The sequence below is a fragment of the Gadus macrocephalus genome, chromosome 9 (assembly GCF_031168955.1).
Source record: "Gadus macrocephalus chromosome 9, ASM3116895v1".
Lineage (NCBI taxonomy): Eukaryota > Metazoa > Chordata > Actinopteri > Gadiformes > Gadidae > Gadus > Gadus macrocephalus.
The window spans coordinates 21,919,118-21,944,110 of NC_082390.1; the positions used below are offsets into that span (position 1 = coordinate 21,919,118).

The 24,993-nt window shown below is 48.4% G+C and overlaps 1 protein-coding gene across 2 annotated transcripts; it reads right to left on the reverse strand.

Moving 5' to 3' along the window:
- Positions 1–602: 602 nt before the first annotated feature.
- On the reverse strand, positions 603–24,413 carry eea1 (early endosome antigen 1). 2 transcript variants are annotated; one of them, XM_060061445.1, is made up of 29 exons: positions 24,251–24,413; positions 22,860–22,943; positions 22,530–22,642; positions 17,098–17,152; positions 16,699–16,764; positions 15,761–15,791; positions 15,540–15,644; positions 15,140–15,261; positions 14,710–14,865; positions 14,008–14,124; positions 13,308–13,646; positions 12,019–12,168; positions 11,631–11,750; positions 11,190–11,393; positions 10,731–10,931; positions 9,357–9,470; positions 8,804–8,959; positions 8,429–8,568; positions 7,980–8,310; positions 7,603–7,704; positions 7,320–7,514; positions 6,886–7,068; positions 6,160–6,345; positions 5,310–5,441; positions 4,158–4,343; positions 3,814–4,052; positions 3,259–3,379; positions 2,979–3,077; positions 603–2,103 (listed from the first exon to the last, which is right to left on the reverse strand). In XM_060061445.1, exons 1-29 carry the CDS (start codon positions 24,272–24,274, stop codon positions 1,981–1,983), a joined length of 4,194 nt encoding a protein of 1,397 aa, XP_059917428.1. In that variant the 5' UTR covers positions 24,275–24,413; the 3' UTR covers positions 603–1,980. The 2 variants fall into 2 exon arrangements, with proteins under 2 accessions (XP_059917428.1, XP_059917429.1); XM_060061446.1 differs by lacking the exons at positions 22,860–22,943; positions 24,251–24,413 and having other exon boundaries at positions 16,703–16,764; positions 22,530–22,615.
- Between the last annotated feature and the right edge of the window lie 580 nt (positions 24,414–24,993).

The following is a 24,993-nucleotide window of genomic DNA, read 5'->3' on the forward strand; positions in this document are numbered from 1 at the left end:
GCAATAGGAGATGGACATCTGTCTTCTATGAGGAATTTTAGCATTAAGATGTTAAGCATCACGTACATCACAGACGATTATTGGTAAAATGCTAAAAAGTGACCTGTGAACACAGTTCTGCTGGACGACTACAGATCAACCAGGACCCCGTTCTGTGAAAAAATGAATGACCGCATTGGATTATTTCGTGTTCCGTGTCACAATATACAATACTTTACCACCCCAGCGGACACGGTGAAGGGGCGGCCATTTTGGATCCGAAGAAGCAGACTACACGGCATTCCCTAATTTATAACATCCTGTTTTCCTACCAATAACCAGTCCTACAGCAACGTCTCACACACACACACACACAGTTGGATTTGAGTTGGCCAGCGAAAATAAAATAATTAAATGTGTTGTTCGTGTTCAGACACAAACATATTGTTCAGAATGAACCACCATGATATGAGTGTTAATATTAATCAATAGGACGAGTAGGAGTTTGCACAAGTTCTGTCTTATGCGAGCTCAACAATGTAGTGAATAATAATAGATTCATGTATTTTTTGTATTTAAATAACACTAACTTAATGAGAGCATGGTGTATATGTGCTGCTGAATGGGACTTGATTTGTTTTTTATTAACATTGGGAAAAAAAACATGAATGCATGTTTTCAGAAAATAAACAATTTACAGATATAACCCCCCTCCAAAAAAAAATTAAAATAGGAAATTTCTGCACAAATAAAATCATTAGGGTGAAACCCCTCGAGGACATCTGCTGATCTTCCACCACCAGACTGAGACATTCTTTGGTCACTGAATTCACGTTCAGGAAACATCTTTCTGTCCTAAGACCACTGCTCTGACTTTAGAGGTGAGCAACATGAAGGCTGATTACAGGTCATATCCACAGAGAACAACCCAACAATGTACTGCTTCTGCTTGGTATCGATAGCACGGGAGTAGAAAATTGAATACTGTGGTTTACTTGTGAAGAATACATTTAGGCCTCCATCAAATGTTTAAATGAAACAAACGGAGTCAGGCTGCCACTTACAACATTTGAAAAGACAAGCGAGATGAATTTTGAGATGAACTTTAAGCCTTAATAAAAAAGAATTTGACCTATTATAATTAGGAATTGTACCGTTACTCTGCTATTAAAGGTTACATTAATGGTCGCATTGAAAATAATGTCTTGCATTGGATAAAAATAAATAAAAGCTCAATTGTTATTAAGTATTCAGAGGTTTGCAAACTGAATGTAAATGTTTGTTTACCCAATATTCTTAAAAAATATTTCCACCATTCAAATGATTGCAAATATATTTCCTGTATAAAATAGAAAGGCATTCATCTCTCGCCGTAAAACTAAGTGTAATTAAGTGAAAGTAAATCAGTTTCGACACTGATTCACTTTTGAAATGACTGAAATTAATCACGTCGGTCTCAGTGTTGGCATCAGCAGGAAAAACAAAACAAGTGCAGAAGGCAAAACTAAATCATCTTTGAAGGGCAGACTTCACTTTCAGATTCTTTTTACCGTTCCAATATGAACCCCTCTTCACCAACACCCTCCAATGTCCAACCCCTCGCTGACAACCTCTGTACATTAAACACTTACGGCAGGCCGCGATGGAAACAAGGATGAGGACAAGCAGAGATATGGCTCCAACGTGTGGACATGAGAAAGAAATCAAAGACAAGCACAGCGGTGCGGTGAAGCTCTCCTTCTCTGCTCTCACACAGACCAGACGCTAGCCAAAGGCACAATACACAAAACAGACAGAGTTCATCTCCTTCCTCCTACCCCTCCATCCCCCTCAGGCTCCGGGGCCGTCCCACCACACCTCAGGGGCCGTCCTACACCACCGCGGGCCCCTCAGCACCAGAGGAGGTGGATGAGGGGGTCTTGCCACTCAGTCAATCTGTTCCCTTTCATTAGTGCAAGTTAGACATCATCTGGGCTCCTCGCTGGCTCCGGCCCGGGGGGCTCAGCCCTGGAGCTCGTCGAAGCAGCTCTCACAGACCCTGACAGGCTTCTTGGAGGAGGGCGTGAGGGCGTTGCGGCCCGAGCATTCGGCGCAGTAGATGTTTCCACAGTGTCTGCAGTGGTGCTGGGGCAGAGACAGGCATGTATAATATCAATGTCTGAAGGAAAGATGAAATAGTTGACTTCATGAGGTTAAAGGCTGCATCGGAAAAGTGGATGCATGCGTTTGTTAGGACCCCGGGTTCATCGCTGACATTGTCTATTTCCAGACGTCAATCAGCTGAGATTGTGTTCAGCTCACCTCCCCTCGCGGTGGAGACCAGGTCCATTGACCTCCATTATGTCCCAAACCAGGGTTCAGAAGCTTCTAAGGCTCTAACTTCGTTTTCTCCAACCGAGGTAAGCTCATACTAACTGCCCTGGCTAGCTAGCTTTCTCCAGTAGCACCCAGAAGCTAACAGATCAACAAGGTTGATTCTGTGTTTCCACGACCCTGTGCATGCTCACGGACTCAGAGGCCCGAGGAGCAGTTAGGATTCTGAGTGTCAGTAGTGGCTGCTCTGGGAGCATTCTGAGTCTGAGTGCAGAGACCCATCCCAGTGAGTGTAGAGGGTGAGTGTAAAGGGTGGCACTTTTTGAGTGGTGTGAACGCAGTATGCGCGCTGTGCGTTCTCACGCCACAGCGCAGGCTCAGGGACTGAGACGGAGCAGAGAGGAGGGCCGAATGTTAGATCTCCTGCTACTGAGCACAATGATGCATTTTGGATGCAATAGGACTTTTCCCTCCTTCAAACCCCGGGCTTCACTGGCAGGCCGCGAGGGGAGAGTGAAGCGTGTTGGGTGTGAACGGGACCGGGCACTGAGGTCATCAAACCAACAACACAAACACTTTTGAGATTATTACTGAATTATATAATAAAATTAGGGAATACACAAACACTGATACATCATCGATCTCCTCATCGTTCTGCACATGGCGCCGTGCGATGCGGTGCCTACCCTCCTGATGGTCACTGAGAAGCCCTTCCCGCAGGCCAGGCAGTGGGTGACCTCGTGGTCCTCGGCCCACTTCCTGGTCAGGGACTGGGACTGCTTGATCTGCAACACAACAGGAAAGCCTTTCACCACCCACGTCGCCTAGCCCATGTTTGTATGTTACATGAACCGGCATAGAGTAGAGAGGACGAAGATAAAGCCCCAAGCCCTCCCATCCTCATCCTGGCTTTACTGAGACATGGCCGTGACGGTCAGAGGACGCGCGCGTGGTCATGCGACTGACCTGCAGCGACTGGTTCTCTCGGCCCAGCTCCTGCATGGCGGCGGTGGTGTCGTCCAGCCTCCTCCTCATCTCCAGCGCCTTGGCCTGAAGCTTCTCCATCTCCCCCTCCCCCTTCACACACCTGACACACACAAACACACACAGCAGGACAACATCAGGTGTCTTCGGTCCACATGCTTGTTTTCTTTAAAAAGGCCAAGGCCAAAAGGTTGTGACCTCACCGACGGCTCTCTGTCTTTGTTTCAGTGCCCTTTGAAACGCTGGACAGTCCCTTATACAACTAGATTTATAGAGATATTATCATCATGATGAGATGAACACAGGGAGATCTAGAGATACCCAGCCTGTTCCTCGAGCCCTTTGTTACATAAAGGAGAGCTACCGTCCCTGGCTCCTGTTGGCTGAACGCTGCTGTCAAATACCGTGACATCTAATCCCTCAAATCTAACCCCTAACATCTAATTCTTCACATCTAACCCCTAACATCTCCAGCAGGGCGCGCCTCTTGTCCTGGTTGTTCTGCACCGTGGCGACCCCTGACCCTTGACCCCTAACCTCTCCAGCAGGGCGCGCCTCTCGTCCTGGTTGTTCTGCACCGTGGCCTCCAGCACGGCGATCTCCCCCCTCAGCTCGTCCGTCTGCTTCTCCAGCTCGGCCGAGCGCCGCTGGCTGCCCTGCCACTCCCTCTTCAGCGTGGCCACGTTCTCCCCCAGCGCCGCCAGCTGCACCCCCAGCCGGCCCTGCGCCTCCTCCGCCTGCTTCGCCTGCTCCGCCCGGCCCCGCCGCTCCACCGCCTGCAGGGGGGGGGGGGGGGGGGGGGGGGGAGGATCATGAACAATGCGGGCTCATCCAGTCCGACGAAAAAAAGAGGTTTGTTTCCTGTGGCTTTGGGCTCTCACCAGCTGGGCCTGGAGCTCTGTGGCCTGGCTGAGGAGCTGCTGGTCCCGCTGGGCCACGCTGTCCCTGGTGGCCTGGTGGGCCTGCTGCTCCGTCTGCAGCACGGCCCGCTCCGCCTCCAACTGGCCCTGCACCTCCAGCTTCTGCTGGATCAGCAGCGCCTTGGCCTCCTGCAGCCCGGACAGCTCCTGCAGGGCGCGGGGACCCAGAGGAGGACGGGGGGACCCAGAGGAGGACGGGGGGACCCAGAGGAGGACGGGGGACCCAGAGGAGGACGGGGGACCCAGAGGAGGACGGGGGGACCCAGAGGAGGACGGGGGGACCCAGAGGAGAACGGGGGACCCAGAGGAGGACGGGGGGACGGGATAGTATACAATATTTAGAACCAACAAGGGGTCATTTTACTGCACACCACAAAATGCCCAATTCAGGAGACGTTACCAGTCCATCGATCAACCCCAGGGTTTCCCACAGCACTTCACAGCTTAGGCTAAGCAATACACGCCTGCCGCCTTGACTACGACATCAGAAAAAATAAATGATAATTGTGTGACACAACCCCTGAACTGACATTTCTGCGGGAAACCCTGCACCCAGTACACTGCATGGACTAAGAAACCCTGCACCCAGTACACTTCATGGACTAAGAAACCCTGCACCCAGTACACTTCATGGACTAAGAAACCCTGCACCCAGTACACTGCATGGACTAAGAAACCCTGCACCCAGTACACTGCATGGACTAAGAAACCCTGCACCCAGTACACTGCATGGACTAAGAAACCCTGCACCCAGAACACTTCATGGACTAAGAAACCCTGCACCCAGTACACTGCATGGACTAAGAAACCCTGCACCCAGTACACTGCATGGACTAAGAAACCCTGCACCCAGAACACTTCATGGACTAAGAAACCCTGCACCCAGAACACTTCATGGACTAAGAAACCCGGGACACACAGACTCTGGCCTTCACATGGCCGCTAGGAAACGTGTTACCTGCATGTATTCTGATGACTTGATACATGCATGGATATCCATTAGTATCTCTCAAGAGTCAATTCAAATGTATTGATGTAAATGACAATGAAGGGAGCTTTGGGAGACTCAGTCTTCATTATAAGGAAGAGCAACGGTGCAAAAAGGACACAGACCTTCTCACTCTTCTCAGTGAACACCTTGAGTTCAGAGGTCAGCCGGGCGCTGGTGCTCTCCATCGCGCTCTTGGCCTTCATCAGCTCCTCCGCCCGGCTCCTCTCCTTCCCCAACTCCTCCTCAGCATCCCCCTAGGGGGGAGACATACATCGATGACAACCATCATCTGCATTTCATGGCAGTGCCCCGTCTCCTGCATGGCCCTCTCTCCTCTATTGCCCGGTCTCCTGTCTCCTGCATGGCCCGGTCTCCTGTCTCCTGCATGGCCCGGTCTCCTGTCTCCTGCATGGCCCTCTCTCCTCTATTGCCCTGTCTCCCGTCTCCTGCATGGCCCTGTCTCCTGTCTCCTGCATGGCCCGGTCTCCTGTCTCCTGCATGGCCCGGTCTCCTGTCTCCTGCATGGCCCTGTCTCCTGTCTCCTGCATGGCCCTGTCGGTCCTGCATGGCCACCTTCACTGGAAGGTTCTCCACTGCACGGAAAGAGTTCACCTAGACACTGCCTAGCCTCTCCTCTTACGCACTTATTGTATGTTATACGTCCTGGCACTTAAAAGTAGTACTGAGCATAATTTAGCATCTTATCCAAGCCATCTTTGTTGTGTACGGGGAATTCTTTTTCAGACAAATGTACTTATTGTAAGTCTGCTAAACGCCCTAAATTTAAATGAAGGTGCTCCCCTGCCCTGATGCGCCCACTTCTCATGGCTCTGTCAAAGAAAAGAACGCCAGGCTTCATTCCTTCAGTCATTAATGGCATGCTTATATGTGCTACTAATTTCTCTTTGGCTAAAGAGAGCCCATGATGTTGAGAAGGCTCCCGTAGAGCATGTCTAATGGCGAGTCCTTTACATGTCGTCTCTGCAGCTCCTTCAGGGCCTGGGCCTGCTGCTGGAGCGCCTGGTCCCGTCGGCCCAGCTCCTGCTCCAAGGAGGCGTGGCTCTGACTCAGGTCCTGAACCTTGCCCTCCAGGCCCGCCTGGTGGCTCCGGTTGGCAGCCTGCTCCTCCTGCGCCAAGCAGAGCTTCTCCTCTGACACCTGCCATCAACCAGGAGGCAGCACAACGACACGCGTTAACCCTTTCACATGAGAGTGGGGGGAACAGATTTTCCATGTACAGATTAATGTATGTGGGAACAGTTAAGTATTCGCTTTACATTTATTTAGCTTTTGTTTTGAATGTATATTCTCTATATTTGATAGGGATGACCTCTAATCTTTGAAGATTTGATTCTTCGATAGAAAGACATTTAGTCGTGGTTGTAACAGTTGAATTGAGGTGTGTGGTAAATCTTGTGTAACAGCGGACACGGCAAAAGGCAGGGGGGCTGAAGGACGCGAACACCAGCACTGCTAGGCCGCCACAATGTAAAGCTTATAAGTTTGCTTTGGGTGTGGGGGACTGACTCTGCCTGCTTCCTCCCATATATTACAACATATATGATAGATGATCCTATGATCAGTCGACGCTCGGACTGGGGGCGTGGCCTAATGTTTCACAGTACATTGTTCACTTTGATCAGAGCACTTTTAACAGGACTGGTGAGCATGGGTCTGAGGCCGTCCTCGGGGCCCTACCTTGAGGTCCTGGCGTAGGGCGGACACCTCCGACTCCTTGCCGTAGACGTGCTCCTGCAGCGTGCTCCTGGCCTGCTGGCTCTGCTCCAAGGCCTCCTGGAGCCCGGTGCTGCGTGTCCTCTCCGCCCCCAGCTCCTGCCCCAGCCCTGAGGCCTGGTCCTGCAGCCGGACCAGCTCCTCCACCTGGGGGGGGGGGGCAGCACCAGACACACACGCCGTCAAACACTGACAACGAGGGGAGCCACCATGCACACCCCTCTCCCCCATTCATGTCTCCATGAAGCCATGCTGACGTCACTATGGAGGGATCCATTGTATCCACGACCCAAACGTAATAACTGCTTATATGATCTCATTCTGTCTAAAATAACTAATCTTATGGAAGACAAAAAGATGCAGCCCTTTGCTGAATGGCTGCGTTCAGCCCTGCTTACCTTCTTGGTGATGGTCTCCTGAAGCTCAGACACCTGGCTCTCCAGCTTCTGCTTCTCCTGTTCCAGGGAGGCCTGGGTCTTCTGGAGCTGGGCCTGCAACTGCTGGAGGCCCCTCTCCTTCTCCTGCAGAGCGCCCAGGCTCTTGGAGCTCTGCTCAGTGAGCGCAGCCAGCTGAGCCTTCAGCCCCTTCTCCGCCTGGACCAGGGAGCAGAGGCAGAGGGACCACTTCAGGAACCGTTTCACCACACCACCACCCAGTCCGTGGAGCGTGGGGTCACCTCACCTCTCTCATCCTGTCCACCTGCCCCTTGGTCTCCTGGCTATCCTTGGTGATCACCTCCACTTTCTTCTGGAGCTCCACTCTGGTCTTCTCGTGAGACTTTTCCTGAGTGACATCATTGTATACGCATCATATATTGGTCAGCACCAACATATATATTTAACCTTTCTTTATTCAGGGAAGGCCGTTGAGAGCAGGCTCTCTTTTTCAATGATGCCCAGATTACCACATACAATAAAAAAAAGGAATACAAATGTACAATAGACATAAACAATAGGTCTAACAACCAGAACATTCCAATACATACAGTCATTAAAAACACGAGGATTCCTTAGTTAATGCAACCTATATAGCACCATTCGAGGGATCGCTACGCTCACCTTTTCCTCCAGCGCTGCCTTGCTGCCCCTCCTCTCGCTGTCCAGCTGGCCTTGGGTCTCCTTCATGGCCTTGTTGACCTTTCCCAGACTCTCTTTCGTCGACACAAGATCCTTCCCATGAGCGTCTCTCTGCTGCTGGGCCTTCTGCAGGTCTGCGGCCAAGCCTTTGGCTTTCCTCTCCAGGTCTGCCCGCTGTGCCTGCCCATCCTGGGTCAGTGTGTCCAGGCTGAGCTGCAGGAGGGATCGCTCCTTCTCAGACGTCTGCAGCTCCTGACGAGTGTGACTCAGGTCTGCGTTCACGCTCTTCAGCTGGTCTCGCAGCTTGGCAGAGCTTCAACAACACAACGTTTTGATGTTACACATTCAGTCATCGTTTATCAAATCCCCTCTAGCCAAGTCAGCCATCTTGGTAATCCAACATGACGTTATTGATGTGGAATGAGTCTCACCTCGCTTCCTGGGAGTCCATCTGGTGCGCCAGCTCCTTCAACCTCTTCCTGACCTCTGACCCCTCCTTCTGGAGCTGCTGAACTTCCTGTTGACCCTGCTCAAGGGCCGCCTTCAACTCCACCACCTCGGACTGCACCTTCTGACACACACACACACACACACACACACACACACACACACACACACACACACACACACACACACACACACACACACACACACACACACACACACACACTTGAATATAGTCATTCAGTCCAACCCTCGACTCCCTGTTCCTCATTCTACTACTTCACAGATTTATTTTCTAATAAAATGCACCACTACTACCAGACCACAGGAGGTCGGTTGCTGCCGCTGTTATCGGGGCTCACCTGGTGGAGCGCTTCCTGCTGCTCCCGCCGCTGCTCCGAGGAGAACAGCTGCTCTTTAGTCTCCTTCAGAGCGGCCTCCAGCAGGCTGCCCTGCTCCTGCTTCTCCTGCAGCCTCCCAGCCTGCTCCTCCACCTTCTGCTGGGCCTTCACCAGCTCCTACCAGTGTGTGTGTGTGTGTGTTTGTTTGTTGGTTTGTTTGTGTGTTTGTGAGTGTGTGTGTGTACAACAAGTGAGAAGCGAGAAAGGGGGGAAACAGGACAACATTTGTTGGTCTGCCCCGTTTCTGTCAGGCTCCATCGCCATCTCCAGGAAAGAGAAGTGATGCCACTTTTTCAGGAATCTAGGTTGATTCCTGTTTGCCTTATCTGGAAGGAGTATCAGGCTGACTAGTGGAGCTAATGCTCCTGCACATTGAGATGAACCTCCGCCTGTTCATCTGTACTGGGGACACGCCATCAGTTGGGTTGAAAAAAGGGTTGAAACAGCACAAACCCTGAACCGACCCCATCAATTCATGCGGTTCTCAGAGTGACCCTATTGGCCAGGAGCTGACCTGCTGCTTGTCCTGAAGTGCATTCTGGGCCGTTTCCAGGTGGTTCTCCAGGTCGGCCCGCTGGCCAGCCTTGGACGCCTCGGAGGACAGCAGCATCTCCGTCTTCGCCTTGAGCTGAAACCAACCGGGACCACTGGGAATGACTTCACCAATAACACTGGTACAGGCACTGGGAATGACTTCACCAAATAACACTGGTACAGGCACTGGGAATGACTTCACCAAATAACACTGGTACAGGCACTGGGAATGACTTCACCAAATAACACTGGTACAGGCACTGGGAATGACTTCACCAAATAACACAGACACTGGGAATAACTTCATCAAATAATACCGGTTCAGGCACTGGGAATGACTTCACCAAATAACACAGACACTGGGAATGACTTCATCAAATAATACTGGTTCAGGCACTGGGAAGGACTTCACCAAATAACACAGGCACTTGGAATCATTCCACCAAATAACACCAGTACAGGCACTGGGGGGGGGGGGGGGGGGGGGGGGGGAATCACCTCACCTTCACTTAACCAGGTTACGCCTCACTGATATGTATAACCACCTGAATTGACCTGGTCATTAATACACAACCAGGTTGATGCTAGCTGGTAACAGGAGGAGGAGGAACCAGACCTCCTGTAGGTAACAACAGGAGGAGGAGGAGGAACCAGACCTCCTGTAGGTAACAACAGGAGGAGGAACTAGACCTCCTGTAGGTAACAACAGGAGGAGGAACCAGACCTCCTGTAGGTAACAACAGGAGGAACCAGACCGCCTGTGGGTAACAACAGGAGGAACCAGACCTCCTGTGGGTAACAACAGGAGGAACCAGACCTCCTGTAGGTAACAACAGGAGGAGGAACCAGACCTCCTGTAGGTAACAACAGGAGGAGGAACTAGACCTCCTGTAGGTAACAACAGGAGGAGGAACCAGACCTCCTGTAGGTAACAACAGGAGGAGGAACCAGACCTCCTGTAGGTAACAACAGGAGGAGGAACCAGACCTCCTGTAGGTAACAACAGGAGGAACCAGACCTCCTGTGGGTAACAACAGGAGGAACCAGACCTCCTGTAGGTAACAACAGGAGGAACCAGACCTCCTGTAGGTAACAACAGGAGGAACCAGACCTCCTGTAGGTAACAACAGGAGGAGGAACCAGACCTCCTGTAGGTAACAGGAGGAGGAACCAGACCTCCTGTAGGTAACAACAGGAGGAGGAACCAGACCTCCTGTAGGTAACAACAGGAGGAGGAACCAGACCTCCTGTAGGTAACAACAGGAGGAGGAACCAGACCTCCTGTAGGTAACAACAGGAGGAGGAACCAGACCTCCTGTAGGTAACAACAGGTAACAACAGGACCAGCTGGTACCTGGGTGTTGAGCTGGGCCCCCTTCTCCTTGCTCTCGGCCAGCTGGGCGCTGAGCTCCCCCCCGAAGGTCTCCAGGGTGTGTGCGGCGTCCTGGGCGGCCCGCAGCAGGCTCTTCTGCTCCTGCACCTGCTCGTGGAGGTTGTCCCGAGCCTGCTTGTGGCTCTCCGATTGGTTCTTTAACTTGTCAGTCAGCTGGGACACCTTGAAATCACAGCGCAGACATAGAAAATATGTAGCTAAAGGTTTTGACATGCAAAAATGTACCGTTGTATTTGTGTGCCTGTTTGCGACATCAAACTCATTGATTAATGAGGCATCCATGTGTGAGGAAATTATGCATAATAATTGATAAAACTGAGGTTGTGCGTCGTTAAGAGAAAACAATTATTTGCGAGATCAGCTCATCCATTCCTTAATCATTCCTCATCCATCACTGTCTGTGGGCGTGGGCGTGTGTACCTGCTCCTGCAGAGCCAGGTTCTTTTCCTTCATCTGCCCCAGCAGCGCCGTCTCCCCCTGCCCTGCCTGGATCTTGGCACACAGCTCGTCGCGCTCGGCCTCCAGCTGGGACACTCCGTCCCGGCCCTTCTGCAGCAGCGCCTCCACATTCTGGATCTTCTGGTCCTTGTCCCCGAGCTGACGCAGCACCTGCTCCAGGTCGCTCTGTAGAACACAAGGTCCTTCAGGTGAGGTCATCGGAGAAGGGCTGGTAACCCAGGCAACATGACACCCATCAAAACTTTGTGTGATGGGTGTTTGTGGGATGTTTGACATGCAAACATCCTGATCACTTTATGAATAAATACTAATTGCATCCTGCAAAGGCTGGAGGTCATTCCCTGAGATGTGACTCATTGTGTTAACACAGGTGAACACACAGTGACCCTGGGAGGAGCTTACCTGTGCCTCCCGCAGCTTGGAGGTGGTGTTCTGCTGCTGGGTCTGCAGCTCCTGCTGCTGCTTGCTGGCCTTGTCCAGCAGGTGCTGGAGATCCGTGGTCTTAACGCCAGCCTCCTTTAACTGGACAGACACTTAATGAGCATCCCTTTAAATGGACAGACACTTAATGAGCATCCCTTTAACTGGACAGACACTTAATGAGCATCCCTTTAACTGGACAGACACTTAATGAGCATCCCTTTAACTTGACAGACACTTACTACACACTGGACCTTTAATACAACGGTCCACTGAAGAGGGTCTACACACTGGACCTTTAATACAACGGTCCACTGAAGAGGGTCTACACACTGGACCTTTAATACAACGGTCCACTGATATATAATACCTGCTCCTCGGCCCGGGACAGCTGGAGCTGGAGGTCAGCGCCCTGCTGCTCGCGGTCCTTGAGCTTCTCCCCAGAGAGCTGCCTCTGCTCCTTCAGTCGGCCCTGCAGCTCCCCCAGCTGGCGCTCAGCCTCCAGGAGGTTAGCATGCAACTAGAGGAGAGGAAGAGGAGAAGAGAGGAAGAGGAGAGGAAGAGGACAGGACAGGACAGGACAGGACAGGACAGGACAGGACAGGACAGGACAGGACAGGAGAGGAGAGGACAGGAAGAGGAGAGGAGGGGAAGAGGAGAGGACAGGAAGAGGAGAGGACAGGAAGAGGAAGAGGAGAGGAGAGGAGAGGAGAGGAGAGGAGAGGAAGAAGAGAGGACAGGAAGAGGAGAGGAGAGGAGAGGAGAGGAGAGGAGAGGAGAGGAGAGGAGAGGAGGAGGGGACAGGAAGAGGAGAGGAGAGGACAGGAGAGGACAGGAGAGGACAGGAGGAGGCGAGGAGAGGAGGTTAGCGCACCACACTGTAGCGCAGGGTTTCCCCAGCTGGGTTTATTGTTACCTCAGCACCCCCATCGCCTCATGTACCACTTCATCTACACCCCCATCGCCTCATGTACCACTTCATCTACACCCCCATCGCCTCATGTACCACTTCATCTACACCCCCATCGCCTCATGTACCACTTCATCTACAACCCCATCGCCTCATGTACCACTTCATCCCCACCAAACCACTCATCACATATAATTATTGAGCATCATTATGAATATCAGCCGAGACCAGGATTGGGAAAAGAGAAGATTGCAGAGGGCCTCGCTAACTTGGATAGAGCAAGGGAAGGGAAACACATTGGACTATTGAGTTGAGACATGAAACACATGCTTCTGAATAATGTTCAACTACATGATTTGGTAGACATACCAGATACTTTACAGTTAGCTATCTGCCAGCCCAGGGGGCCTGCGACCTGCTTTCAAGAACTTTATTAGAAAATAATTTATTTTTGCAGCTTTATGTGTCAAGCTGGTGATCTGAGGTTCACATTTTAATATTCACAGACACGAAATCTTAACAAATACATCGTCATATTCATGGATATAAACATACATTGACTTGACTGAAATCATTTCATGTTCCGTTTACTTGTGTAGCCAACTCAAACTCTAACTCAAATCAAACCAGTCACTATATAGAACTGGACGATGAATCAATACTAGTACATTTCCGATATAGATTTACCAGCACCCATCCCTGAGTCAGTGTCTACTGCAGAATACAAGAAGCTCAGTGACGAGCCTTACCTGGCCGATCTCAGTCTGCTGCTGAGCCCCTTGGCTCTCCTTCTCCTCCCTCTGCTGCAGCAGCTGCTTTCTCTCCGCCTTCAGCTCCCCGTGCTTCACCTGCAGCTCCAGCGCCTCCTGCTTCAGCCGGGCCACCTCCTGCCCCGTCTCCCCCAGCTCGGCCCGGGCCCTGTGCAGCGAGGCCACCCCGGCTGCCGCCCGCAGCTGGGCCTCCTGAAGCTCCAGAAGGCGGGCCTGGAGGCTGCTGTGGAGGGCCCTGCCGGACGCCTGCTCTGCAGCCAGGGTCTCCCCCAGCTGTTGCTGCTCCTTCTCCCTGCGAGACAGCTTGTCTGAGAGGCTCTGTGGGGTGGAGGAGAGGGGGAGAGCCTGTGTTTAGAAGACCTGGACGCTACACACGTATGAAAACGAGATTTGACTATTGAAGGCGAAGTCCACTTAATATCTTCACACACACACACACACACACACACACACACACACACACACACACACACACACACTCTGATGGGGAGGCGGTACCTCAGGTTGTGTGGTGGGGCAGGGTGTGTAGTTAAGGTTAGGGTTAGTACCTGGCTCTGCTGCCTCAGGGTGTGTGGTTAAGGTTAGGGTTAGTACCTGGCTCTGCTGCCTCAGGTGTGTGGTTAGGGTTAGTACCTGGCTCTGCTGCCTCAGGGTGTGTGGTTAAGGTTAGGGTTAGTACCTGGCTCTGCTGCTGCAGGCTGTTGACGGTGCTCTGCAGCTGGTGGATCTGCTGAGTGTAGACGGCCGCCTCCTGAGGGCCCTTCTCCAGCTCCGCCTTCAGCTGGCTGATGGTAATCTGCATGGGGAACACATAAAGTCAGAAGGAGGAGACACTGAGGAACACATCAAAGATTCATTATAAAGTTCCTCTAGGTCTAACAAACACAAAGCAGAATGATAGAACAGCCAGACTTCCATTGCACCATACAACAATAGCTTGGTTCACAGAGAGTGAACTGAAGAAGCCAAAGATAAAAAGATAACCGTTTTCAACCTCCTACATTTTTAAGCCATGAGCGAAGAATGGAAGGCCTAGTAATATTGGTAGTGATGAAGCTTTGTGCACACGGCTAGCTGTGCTGCTCATTGATCACCTTCTAAAAGGTTTGGTTCAACATTCAGGATGCTTGTTGAGAACTACTCATGGTTCAACAGCATATCAAAAGCCAGTGACAGCGTTGATTTGATTATTGGGCTACTGCCTTTTATTACCTGTCAATCGCTTTATTATTGTCAATGTCAGGGGGCTGACTCATGGGAGAGAACACTATGAGACCAATGGCATCACAACGATGGAACCTGGAGGAGCGTTAGCCTTGAGGAGACGTTAGCCTTGAGGAGCTTTAGCCTTGAGGAGACGTTAGCCTTGAGGAGACCTTACCCCGGCAGTGGCGTGGTTCTCCACCAGCTCCTGGTACTGGTGCTTGTAGCGCTCCGACTCCTCTTCCCGCTCACGAGCCATGGAGTCCATGAGCGTCTGAACCTGGACCAGCTCCTTCTGCAGCACCGTCACGTCCTCCACCCCCGGCCGCTGCAGCTAGGAGGCGACAGAGGGGCGACAGAGTGAACAGAGATCCACGTCTACGGGCTCTAGGGACACTAGGAGGCAGGGAGTACCAACACTTGGACATACATTTGATACAACTCATTTGAAGGCAACAGAAGTTCTCATTGTTTTTCACACACACACACACACACACACACACACACACACACACACACACACACACACACACACACACACACACACACACACACACACACACACACACACACACACACACACACACACACACACACCAGTAGCTCACCAGTTCCGTGCTGAGTATGTCATTGTCCTGCCTCTGCCTCTCCAGGTCCTGGCCCAGGGAGGCCAGCCGCTGGTCAGCGGCCTCCCTCAGACTCTTCTCCTCGTCGTAGCGGGACTTTATGTCTGGTGGATTTGACAGATCAGTGAGCAGCTAACTACCCACTCTTGACATTCTAACCACCTAAAACCTCCATCCTATGCTCCTTGTTTTGTTGTACTACCATCACGACCAGCTCAGCTGACTTAATCAATTCCAATCTTAAACTAACTTCCATTTGGATCGTTCTACTACGAAGGTATATTGCAACAGAGAATGAAAAACGTCTTCTTCCCGGCATCTGGAAACAGTTGTTTTATGAAACAGAAAGCAAAATTCCCAGAATGCTCAGTGGCATACTGACCTACTATCTCTGTAGCCAGCTGGGCGGCCTTCTGCTCAAACAGGTCTCTCATCTGCTTGATGTGGAACTTCTCCGTCTCCGCCTCGCTCAGCTTCTGCTCCAGGGCTGAGAGAAGAGCAAACATGTCGTATTATTATTATTCTTACTATAAATGTTTAGAAGCAGACGACACAGTGGATTGGCGCTTTAATGTTTTCTAGGCTCTAGTTTTCACTACCGACCTGAGTCCTCAGAGGTGTCTGGTCCGTCGCCCTGTGGATCCAGAGCAAATATAGGAATGCATCGACAGTCTTAAAGAGGACATGGCCACTGTCAATAGTTATCCTACCGACATCCCCATGAAAAGACACCAGTGCTTTTGCGTCTTCTGGAACGATCATCTTTCAGAATCTAGAATCTAACTAGACGTAAGGCCATCCTGTTCCTCTTCATCATTAACCACCACCCATCTTTAGCAACAAGCGCTGTTCAGCATCCCGATCCTTTCCACTAAACAGATGTTTACGTGAAGTACATAAACCAACTCAGTTTAAATGTCTCTCTGAGCCTTCATGGAGTTACGGAAAGGGTTTTGCTTTCAGTCATTTGATTGGTAATTCCAGCAATAAGACGCTTTTGACGCAATAACACCTTCTCCTTCATTGTGAATATCACCTCATGTATTCAGAATCTGTGAGCTGTAGGGTTCAAAGGGATAATGTAGTAGTTCACAGGGATAATGAAGAAGTTCACAAGGATAATGTAGTAGTTCACAGGGATAATGTAGTGGGGTACACAGGGATAATGTAGTGGGGTTCACAGGGATAATTTAGTAGTTCAGAGGGATAATGTAGTAGTTCACATGGATAATGTAGTGGGGTTCACAGGAATAATGAAGAAGTTCACAGGGATAATTTAGTATCCTAAAGGGATAATGTAGCTGGGTTCACAGGGATAATGTAGTAGGGTTCACAGGGATAATGTAGTAGTTCACAGGGATAATGTAGTAGTTCACAGGGATAATCTAGTGGGGTTTACAGGGATAATGTAGTAGTTGTTCACAGGGATAATGAAGTAGTTCACAGGGATAATGTAGTGGGGTTCACAGGGATAATGAAGAAGTTCACATGGATAATGAGGTGAGGTTCACAGGGATAACGTAGTATCCTAAAGGAATTACTTGCTTCAGGTGTCCTTGTACTTTGTCCAACTCCTTCTTGAGCTCCCCGGAAAACCATCTTTCCTCCTGACGCACACAGACAGACACAAAACACACACATCATTCTACTTAATCATACCACTTTGCACTGAGCATATAAGAATTAGCTTTGCTACCAGGCAGCATATATACTAGCAAAGCGTACGGCTATCTCAACACACAGGACGGTTCTACTTCCTGTCTCAACGCACAGGACGGTTCCACGTCCTTTCTCAATGCACAGGACGGTTCTACTTCCTGTCTCAACGCACAGGACGGTTCCACTTCCTTTCTCAACACACAAGACGGTTCCACTTCCTGTCTAAATGCACAGGACAGTTCCACTTCCTGTTTCAACACATGACGGTTCCAATTACACACCTTGAGAGAGACGTGCAGGTCTTGGACCTCCTGCCTCAACATGGTCAGGTCTTCCCTGCCAGGAGGAAACAATGCATTAAAAACATATTAATGCTCAGTAGTGCAGACCTCAGCCAAAGGCCCGCCATAAGATGGCCCCCTTCATGGCCTAGGGTCATCACTGACGGTTGTGTGACAACTCCACAGATGGACATCAAGAGCGGCCATTCATCCTGTTCCAAACCGGTTTTCAGAAGCCCTCAAAATGTTATCTCAGTTTAATCCAACACCAGTAAGTACAGTCAAACTGCCCTGGCCTGGAAGTTAGTTCCTAGAAAGAAAACGTCCACAGGGTTTGATACCTTCCGGTTAAGTGAACCAGCTCTGCCTCCTGAGCTAAGCTGACATCTTTACACTGCTTATAACAAGTTCAATTACACTGTTGCAAGGACACAGACATGTCAAATGTATTTTTGTTTCAAAGGGTTTAGCTTTATTGAAAAGGTGACGCTAATATAAAAAGGGAGTAAGCTACCAGAGATGTTGCGATACCAGAGATGCCTACCTGGTGACACGAGCCTCAGTAGCTGACTGTGGCCTAAGCATGCATCAGCCGGTAGTTGCAGCAGCACTAATGCTCCAAAAAGCCCAATGAGTTCCGTTTGAATTTATACCTGGTAGTGCGCACTTGTTAATCCAGTGGCGGTTCTTTTTTTTTTTTCTTTTAATTTTTTTCTTTGTTCTGAAATGTGAACCGTTTTATTTAAAGATTTTTCAGTATTTACCGAAGAAAGGTCAATGGCCGGCCGCGCGCTCTCTCTCTCTCTCACTCTCTGCCTCCTTTTTATATAACAATCGCTCTTCACACTTCAAAGTGTGACTTCATTTAATTTCAAATCCCAGGAAAGTCTCACCTACATAACTGAAATACCATAATGAATGGTCCAGCAAACATCAGCAGCTCTAGATTGTTAGTTGGTTTTTTTTCTAATCGTCTCTGACAACACTTACAGGGTCCTGTTACAATTTGATTAGGCAAGGAAGTACACTGTAATGCACTGTGACAGAACGTGACGGTATGTAGTCAATATGTAATAAGAGCTTGGCTCTTGGTTCTATGAAAATCCTTACTGTACCGACAGCAAGGTATTGTTTCACATTATTTTTACTTTTTGTAGGTCGCTTTGGATAAAAGTGTCTACTAAATGTTAATGCAATGTTACTGAACAGCAGGTTACTAGTTATTAATTAATCACTAATGTTAAAACATTAATAATGTGTTAGGATTTAGGGGGTTAGGGTTAGGAATAGGCTAAAAAGGGCTAGGGTAGGTCTAAGGATTAATGTTAAGAAAGTCAGGAAAGGTGATGAAAATATGAAAAATCGAGTTATCCCAACCACACCGTGTCATTATTTACATTAACATATAGGACATTAAGCAGACACTTTTAACCAAAGCAACTTAAAATAAGTACATTTGTCCGAAGGAGAAACAAAACAAAGATAACTAGAATAAGACACTACACTATGCCAAGTACTATTTTAATAACATTAATACATATTAACTACACGCCGTTACATTGGCACAGTGCATTACACTGTACTTGCCTAGTTAAATTGTAACAGGATCCTGTAGTTTAAAGTGCTGTCAGAGATGATTCTTTTTTGTGCCAGGATGTACGACAAACGATAAGTGCGTACTTTCGGCAGGGAGCTTGTTCCACCACTGCGGTGCCAAAACAGAAGAGCTTGATGATCGGCTTTTGTTTGCTCTTACGGATGGCGGTACCAGCGCCTAGCTGAAGTAGTTGAGCGGAGCGCTCAAGCTGGGGTGTGTGGTTTGACCAACGCTTGGAGGCAGGCTAGGCAGGGGCAATGCCATTGACCGCCTTGTTGGCCACTACCATCATGTTGGATCTGATACAAGCTACTAGAGGGAGCCAGTGGAGGTGCCGGAAAAGGGGGTCACCTTGGAGAATTTAGGTAGGTTGAACACGAGGCTGTTCCATTACGTTATAGCATATGAACTCAACACTGTTACAGATTGTTACATTTACATTTAGGGCATTTTGAAGACGCTTCTATCCAAAGCGATTTCTAACGGTTCATACACACCGACGTGAGTCGAGCATGCAGGGCGACAGCTAGCCCGTCGTTATCAGTCAGGGTGAGGTGTCTTGCTCAGGGACACCTCGACACTCAGGTAAGAGGAGCCAGGGATTGAACTAGCAACTCGGGCTCGGTAACCCCACTGATTTCCCAAATCAATTTGATTCCGATTCACAAGGTCAGGAATTGATTAATTGCAGATTCGATCCGATTCAATATATATATATATATATATATATATATATATATACAATTTTGCTTCGAAATTAAATATATTCTCATAACTAATCCTGTAAATTGTACAAGGAACCCTCTAAAATGGTGCATTATTAAAAATATTAATGTTTACATTAAGAATCGACCCCAAAGCAGTTACATGAATGTACTTTTTATCAAACATGCCGAACAGCCCGTCAGGCTTACATTATATCTTATTTGTATCTGATTCTGTACAGGATTCAACTATGTTCTGTAACAAGGAATGTAATGAAAGGAATTAAAATCTGAAGATCTGAGAAGCACGCTGGGATAGAGAGAGAACCATGAATAGGTTAACAAATCCCATACATTAACCATGTATACATATATTCAGTATTATAAACAACTTCACATTTTAACCAGGCAGCCAGGGTAAATAAATAAGGTTTGAGCTGCTTGTGAGGCTAAATTGAGTGCACGAAATAGCAAATGGGCAAGAGCGCCATCAATTCCACAGCACGGACCATACCGCAGCGTTGTCCGTGCTAGGTTTTACGCAAGTTTGATAGCGCGAATTTCACGTTTTTGAAGAATATCTGAGGAGGGGCTTACCTCTTGGAGGAAGAGGGGTTTACCTTTTGGTGGAGGAAGGGCTTACCGCCAATTCATTCTCAAAAATGGCCGAGATTACCACCATCTTGAGTCTTTACTTGTTGTGGAAGTACCAGAGACATTAGATAACCAAACGCCGTCGTATATGGGTTCATAATATTATCCGGAGGCGCACACAGCTATTGGCCGTGACATTATATATATTATATAAAGGCCTATATATAATAGATATACACATATTATAGAGCTCCGGGAGTCCGCAAACCGAAACAAACACTTCCTCCTCCATGTTGCGGTTCACTCTGGACTTCAGGGAGTGACGCTGAATCGCTGATAGGCTGTCAAGACGTAGATGTAATGCGAAATTCACGGGAAAATTCAAATAATCAAACTCAAACTAAGTGTGTTTGCGCGAGTAGAATTTAGGCCTGCACGATAACATTTTATAAAATCGCGATCTCGATTTGCCCCTGTGTGGATTAAGTATTAAATTACTTCGATAAATTACTCTGTGCTGCCTCTTCTTAGAGCAGATCATTACTGGCCCTCTGTGCTGCCTCTTCTTAGAGCAGGTCATTACTGGCCCTCTGTGCTGCCTCTTCTTAGAGCAGGTCATTACTGGCCCTCCGTGCTGCCTCTTCTTAGAGCAGGTCATTACTGGCCCTCTGTGCTGCCTCTTCTTAGAGCAGGTCATTACTGGCCCTCCGTGCTGCTCTTCGTCTGGGGTCACACGTTAAATGTCCTGACCCCTCCCCCTAAACACAGAATCCAAACCGGTGGATTTGTTCGTTTCTTGGCGCTATTGCAGAAAGCTACCTAGCCTGGGAAGATTGAATGCACTTACTGGTGCTGGTTAAACAAAGACAACGTTTTGGGAGCTTCTGAAAACTTGTTTAGAGCAGAATGAATGAGCACTCTGGATGTCCATCAGGAGGAGAGGTCTCTCTTATCCATCAGAGACAGCCCTCCCTAGGCCACGCCCACTATGGGGCCCTCTTTTTGATGCCTTAAAGGAGAAATCTGGTGTAAAATGTATTTGGGTTATGTTTGGTATGATAACGGAACAAAAAAGCATTCTTCAGTTTTTAGCCGATTCTATCAAAACGCTATAAACTTGGAACGATAGGGGCATGCATTATGGTAAAAACGAAATCGCTATTTTAAACCACTTAAAAGGCTAGAAGTAGCCCGACCCTTCTTTGATAGTATAATACGGGTCTTAACATAAATAACGAGGCATTGATAACTTTGTAAGTGTAAAGATTGTTTATTAAAAAGGACATTTTATACAAACAATACAATCAGTAGTTCACCCATCGACACCATCTTATTTTTAAGACTCGATAAGTAGATTGGCGAACACAGAGCTTGCATGTTGTTGACGGATGGCACAATCTCTGATTTCGTCAATCTACTAATCGAGTCTTAAAAACAAGATGGCGTCAACGGGTGAACTACTACCAAAGAAGTGTCAGGCTACTTCTAGCCTTTTAAGTGGTTTAAAATAACTATTTAGTTTTTACCATTTATGGCCCCATCGTTCCAATTTTATTCTACCAAAACTATTTTATTTAGTTTTGGTAGAATGTGCTAAAAACAGCCAACTGAAGAACGTGTCTATATGCACTTTTTTGCTCCCAAACGAACATTCCAACTCGTCATCGTACTAAACATGTCCCAGATCCATTTTACACCGGATTTCTCCTTTAAGCGGTGGTCTGCAGCATGCATATCAATAGGGTCGCCCACCCAGGAACCCCAGCTAACCATATCCTCCTTGACAAAGAAGGAGGGCCACAGAGGGACACACTCAATAAATACTAGGGCCCGACCGATATTGATTTTTGAGTGCCGATGCCGATTATATTCAGAGAAAAATTAAGATTACGATTTAATCTGCAAATTAAAAACAAAACAAAAAAAAGCATATAAAACGTAGTTTTTGACACCTTAAATATACTTTAAACACTTTTGACGAATATGTGAATTGAATGCAGAACCTTTGAGTGTTTTAGAATACATTTACAGTAAAAAATGAGTGTAATGTAAAATGTAAAATAAATAACTAACTCCCAATGTGCTGCGCTCGTGAGCAGTGACTAACACGTGCGTGCTGAGCAGTATGGTCTCACCGTTAGAGTCTACAGTATAACAAATTAACACCTAAAGAAAAACAGGCACAAACAACGCATCTTGTGTACATTGGTGAGGTGAGCGCGCAGCTGCCTGAGCGAGCGAGCTTTCATGTTGTACGGTAAAATTCAATCTCCTCTTTTTTACTCCAGCTAAAGTTGTTAGTTAGCAAGGCAAGTAGGAGCGCAATCTGCAGGATACTAAGCGCAATAAAATTCCTAAAAAAAAAATAAAAATAAAAAAAACGGTTGTAATCTGCGTCTTTTTGGCAGATGTTGATTATTTTCAAAAAGGCTATAATCGGCCGATTAAATCTGCAGGCCGATGAATCGGTCGGGCCCTAATAAATACCCCCTGAACTGGTGGCTGACTTCCCCAGGGAGGGAGGCGGGGGGTCTCACCGAGTGGGGGCCATGTTGGACGGCAGATCCCCAGTATCGTGGAACAGGTCATAGTGCTTAAACAGCTCCTCCGCCGAGTTGTGAGACTTCATGCACTGAGGACAGATGAAGCCCTGCGCACACACACACACACACACACACACACACACACACACACACACACACACACACACACACACACACACACACACACACACACACACACACACACACACACACACACACACACGTTAACTTTCAAGTTAAGGATCTACATACAACATAACAATAAGCACCAAAAGCCTTTCAGGTGAACCTGATTGGTCTGTGATCAACAGGATGCATGGTTACCTCGGAGGTCTGTTCGTTGTTGAGGTTGGCTCCAGGCTGCTGCTCTGAGGACTCAGCGTTCTGAGAGCCTCCTATGCCAGGAGTCTGTTGGAGAAGAAGAGGATCCACAAGAAGGATCTCACTGTGTGTCATCCATTCAACAGACAAGAGGATCAGAGTACGGTCCTGCTTTTATGCCTGATGTTTGTAGTGCGTTCAAAAACATCCTGCCACAATTTATACATTATTTCTAATCCAATATTTGAACCTTTACAACTGGTACAATTGGTTTGGTAGACTCAAACCCTCAACCTTCTCATAACCATTATAGAATTATTTATTTTCCATTAATAATGTCGGGGTCTTCATAAACAGACATAATCAACCATGAAGGGGACGTTTCAACATCAGTGAATGATGTTTACAGTGGGCAAACCACCTGGGCCCATGGGTAAGAGAGACCCATGTCAGGGTCAACAGAGATACAGTCTGCAGTAAACCTCCATGTCAGGGACCACAGAGATACAGTCTGCAGTAAACCTCCATGTCAGGGACCACAGAGATACTGTCTGCAGTAAACCTCCATGTCAGGGACCACAGAGATACAGTCTGCTGTAAACCTCCTCGCCCCATGGGTAAGAGAGTCCATGTCGGGGACCATAGAGATACAGTCTGCAGTGAACCTCCATGGGTAGGAGAATCAGGGACCACGGAGATACAGTCTGCAGTAAAAACCTCCATGGGTAAGAGTCAGGGACCACGGAGATACAGTCACCCTTCTTGGCTAAGAGAGTCAGGGGCTACACAAATATTGTCTGTCAGCCATAAGCTTTCGTTTATGTGGAAATGCTTTGTCAGCATCCCAGTACTGCCCGAGGACACCGTTTGCCTTAAAATATACACCAAGACGGTCTGTGAGGAAGGACAGCAGGGGGTCCAATTCCCGGTAATCAACCTGTGGCTTGCTTAACGGCAAAGGCAACGTTAGCAAACAATGAATTAACCAAGAAACTCAGAAGTGAAACAAAATGAAAGTAAACAGTGCCCATTCAAAAAGCCTGTCTAGCCCTGGTCCTTATTCGATAATGGCCATATGGATCTCTACAACGTTTCTACGTAGTCAACATCATTCTACAATCAGACATTCATAACAGTTAGCATTGTGCTAGATGTGGTGCTAAGTAAAAAACAAAAAACAGCGCTCGTTTTCCTCGTTCGGAGCGGCCGGTCCGTCGGAGCGGGGCGGGAGCCGAGCTCCACTGGATGGAAGGACCGCTCCTCCCGCCCGCGTCAGCGGCGGTCAGAACACGAGCGCCCACGTACAGACCAGAACCTAGGCCCTCTGGCAAGGGAATGTCACTGGTTTAAGAATAAACCAGTGCATAAAACCAGTTCGACGGGGCTCGTCCTACCATCTGGAGGATCCTCCGGAACATCGCCTCGATGTTTCGTCTCCACACACAACGAATCGATCTGCTACGAGCGAAGTAACGCCGCTGAACAGCGATGGGCGGGACTGGGAGGACTGGTGAGAACGGAGCACCTGACCTGGTTGAGGAAGGGCAGCGATGGGCGGGACTGGGAGGGACAGGGAGGACTGGTGAGAACCGAGCACCTGACCGGGCTCAGGAAAGGCAGCGATCGAAGGATGGGGAGGACTGGGCGGGCACTGGGAGGACTGGTGAGGACCAAGCATTCAGCGCTCACCCAAATTAAAGAAGAAAACGTTGAAGAAAGGCATGATACGTGAATGAATATTATATACATCACCTGTTTACCACTACCTCTACTAAATCAATATTTAAATGACCATGATGTGATGCATTGCTTTGTTGACATGTGTTTATAATTATATCATAAACCAGCAAAATTACAATAATGCAACTCGGTGACGTCATCCCATCCTTTATTACGTTCTCCTCTGGAATGTGTAAACTCAGGCCTTACACCATTTCATGGTTCATATTTCAAAAATGTTAATGTATGGTTAAATATATTCTCAATATAAAACGTTGTGATGCATCAGAACACATTTAAATACAGAGTAAAAGGCACTTTAAACCACAATTAACCTATAAATAGGTATTTCTTGGCTTTTCATAATAATGCACTTTGTAATCAAAAGGCACATTTCTGTTATAACTTTGGTCTTTTT

Coding starts and splice junctions, on each gene's coding strand:
- eea1 (XM_060061445.1), bottom strand. CDS start 24,274: ATGTTCCGGAGGATCCTCCAGATG. Junction 14,866..15,139: donor ACATACTCAGCACGGAACTG/GTGAGCTACTGG, acceptor GTCGCCTCCTAG/CTGCAGCGGCCGGGGGTGGA. Junction 8,311..8,428: donor ATGGACTCCCAGGAAGCGAG/GTGAGACTCATT, acceptor GTGTTGTTGAAG/CTCTGCCAAGCTGCGAGACC.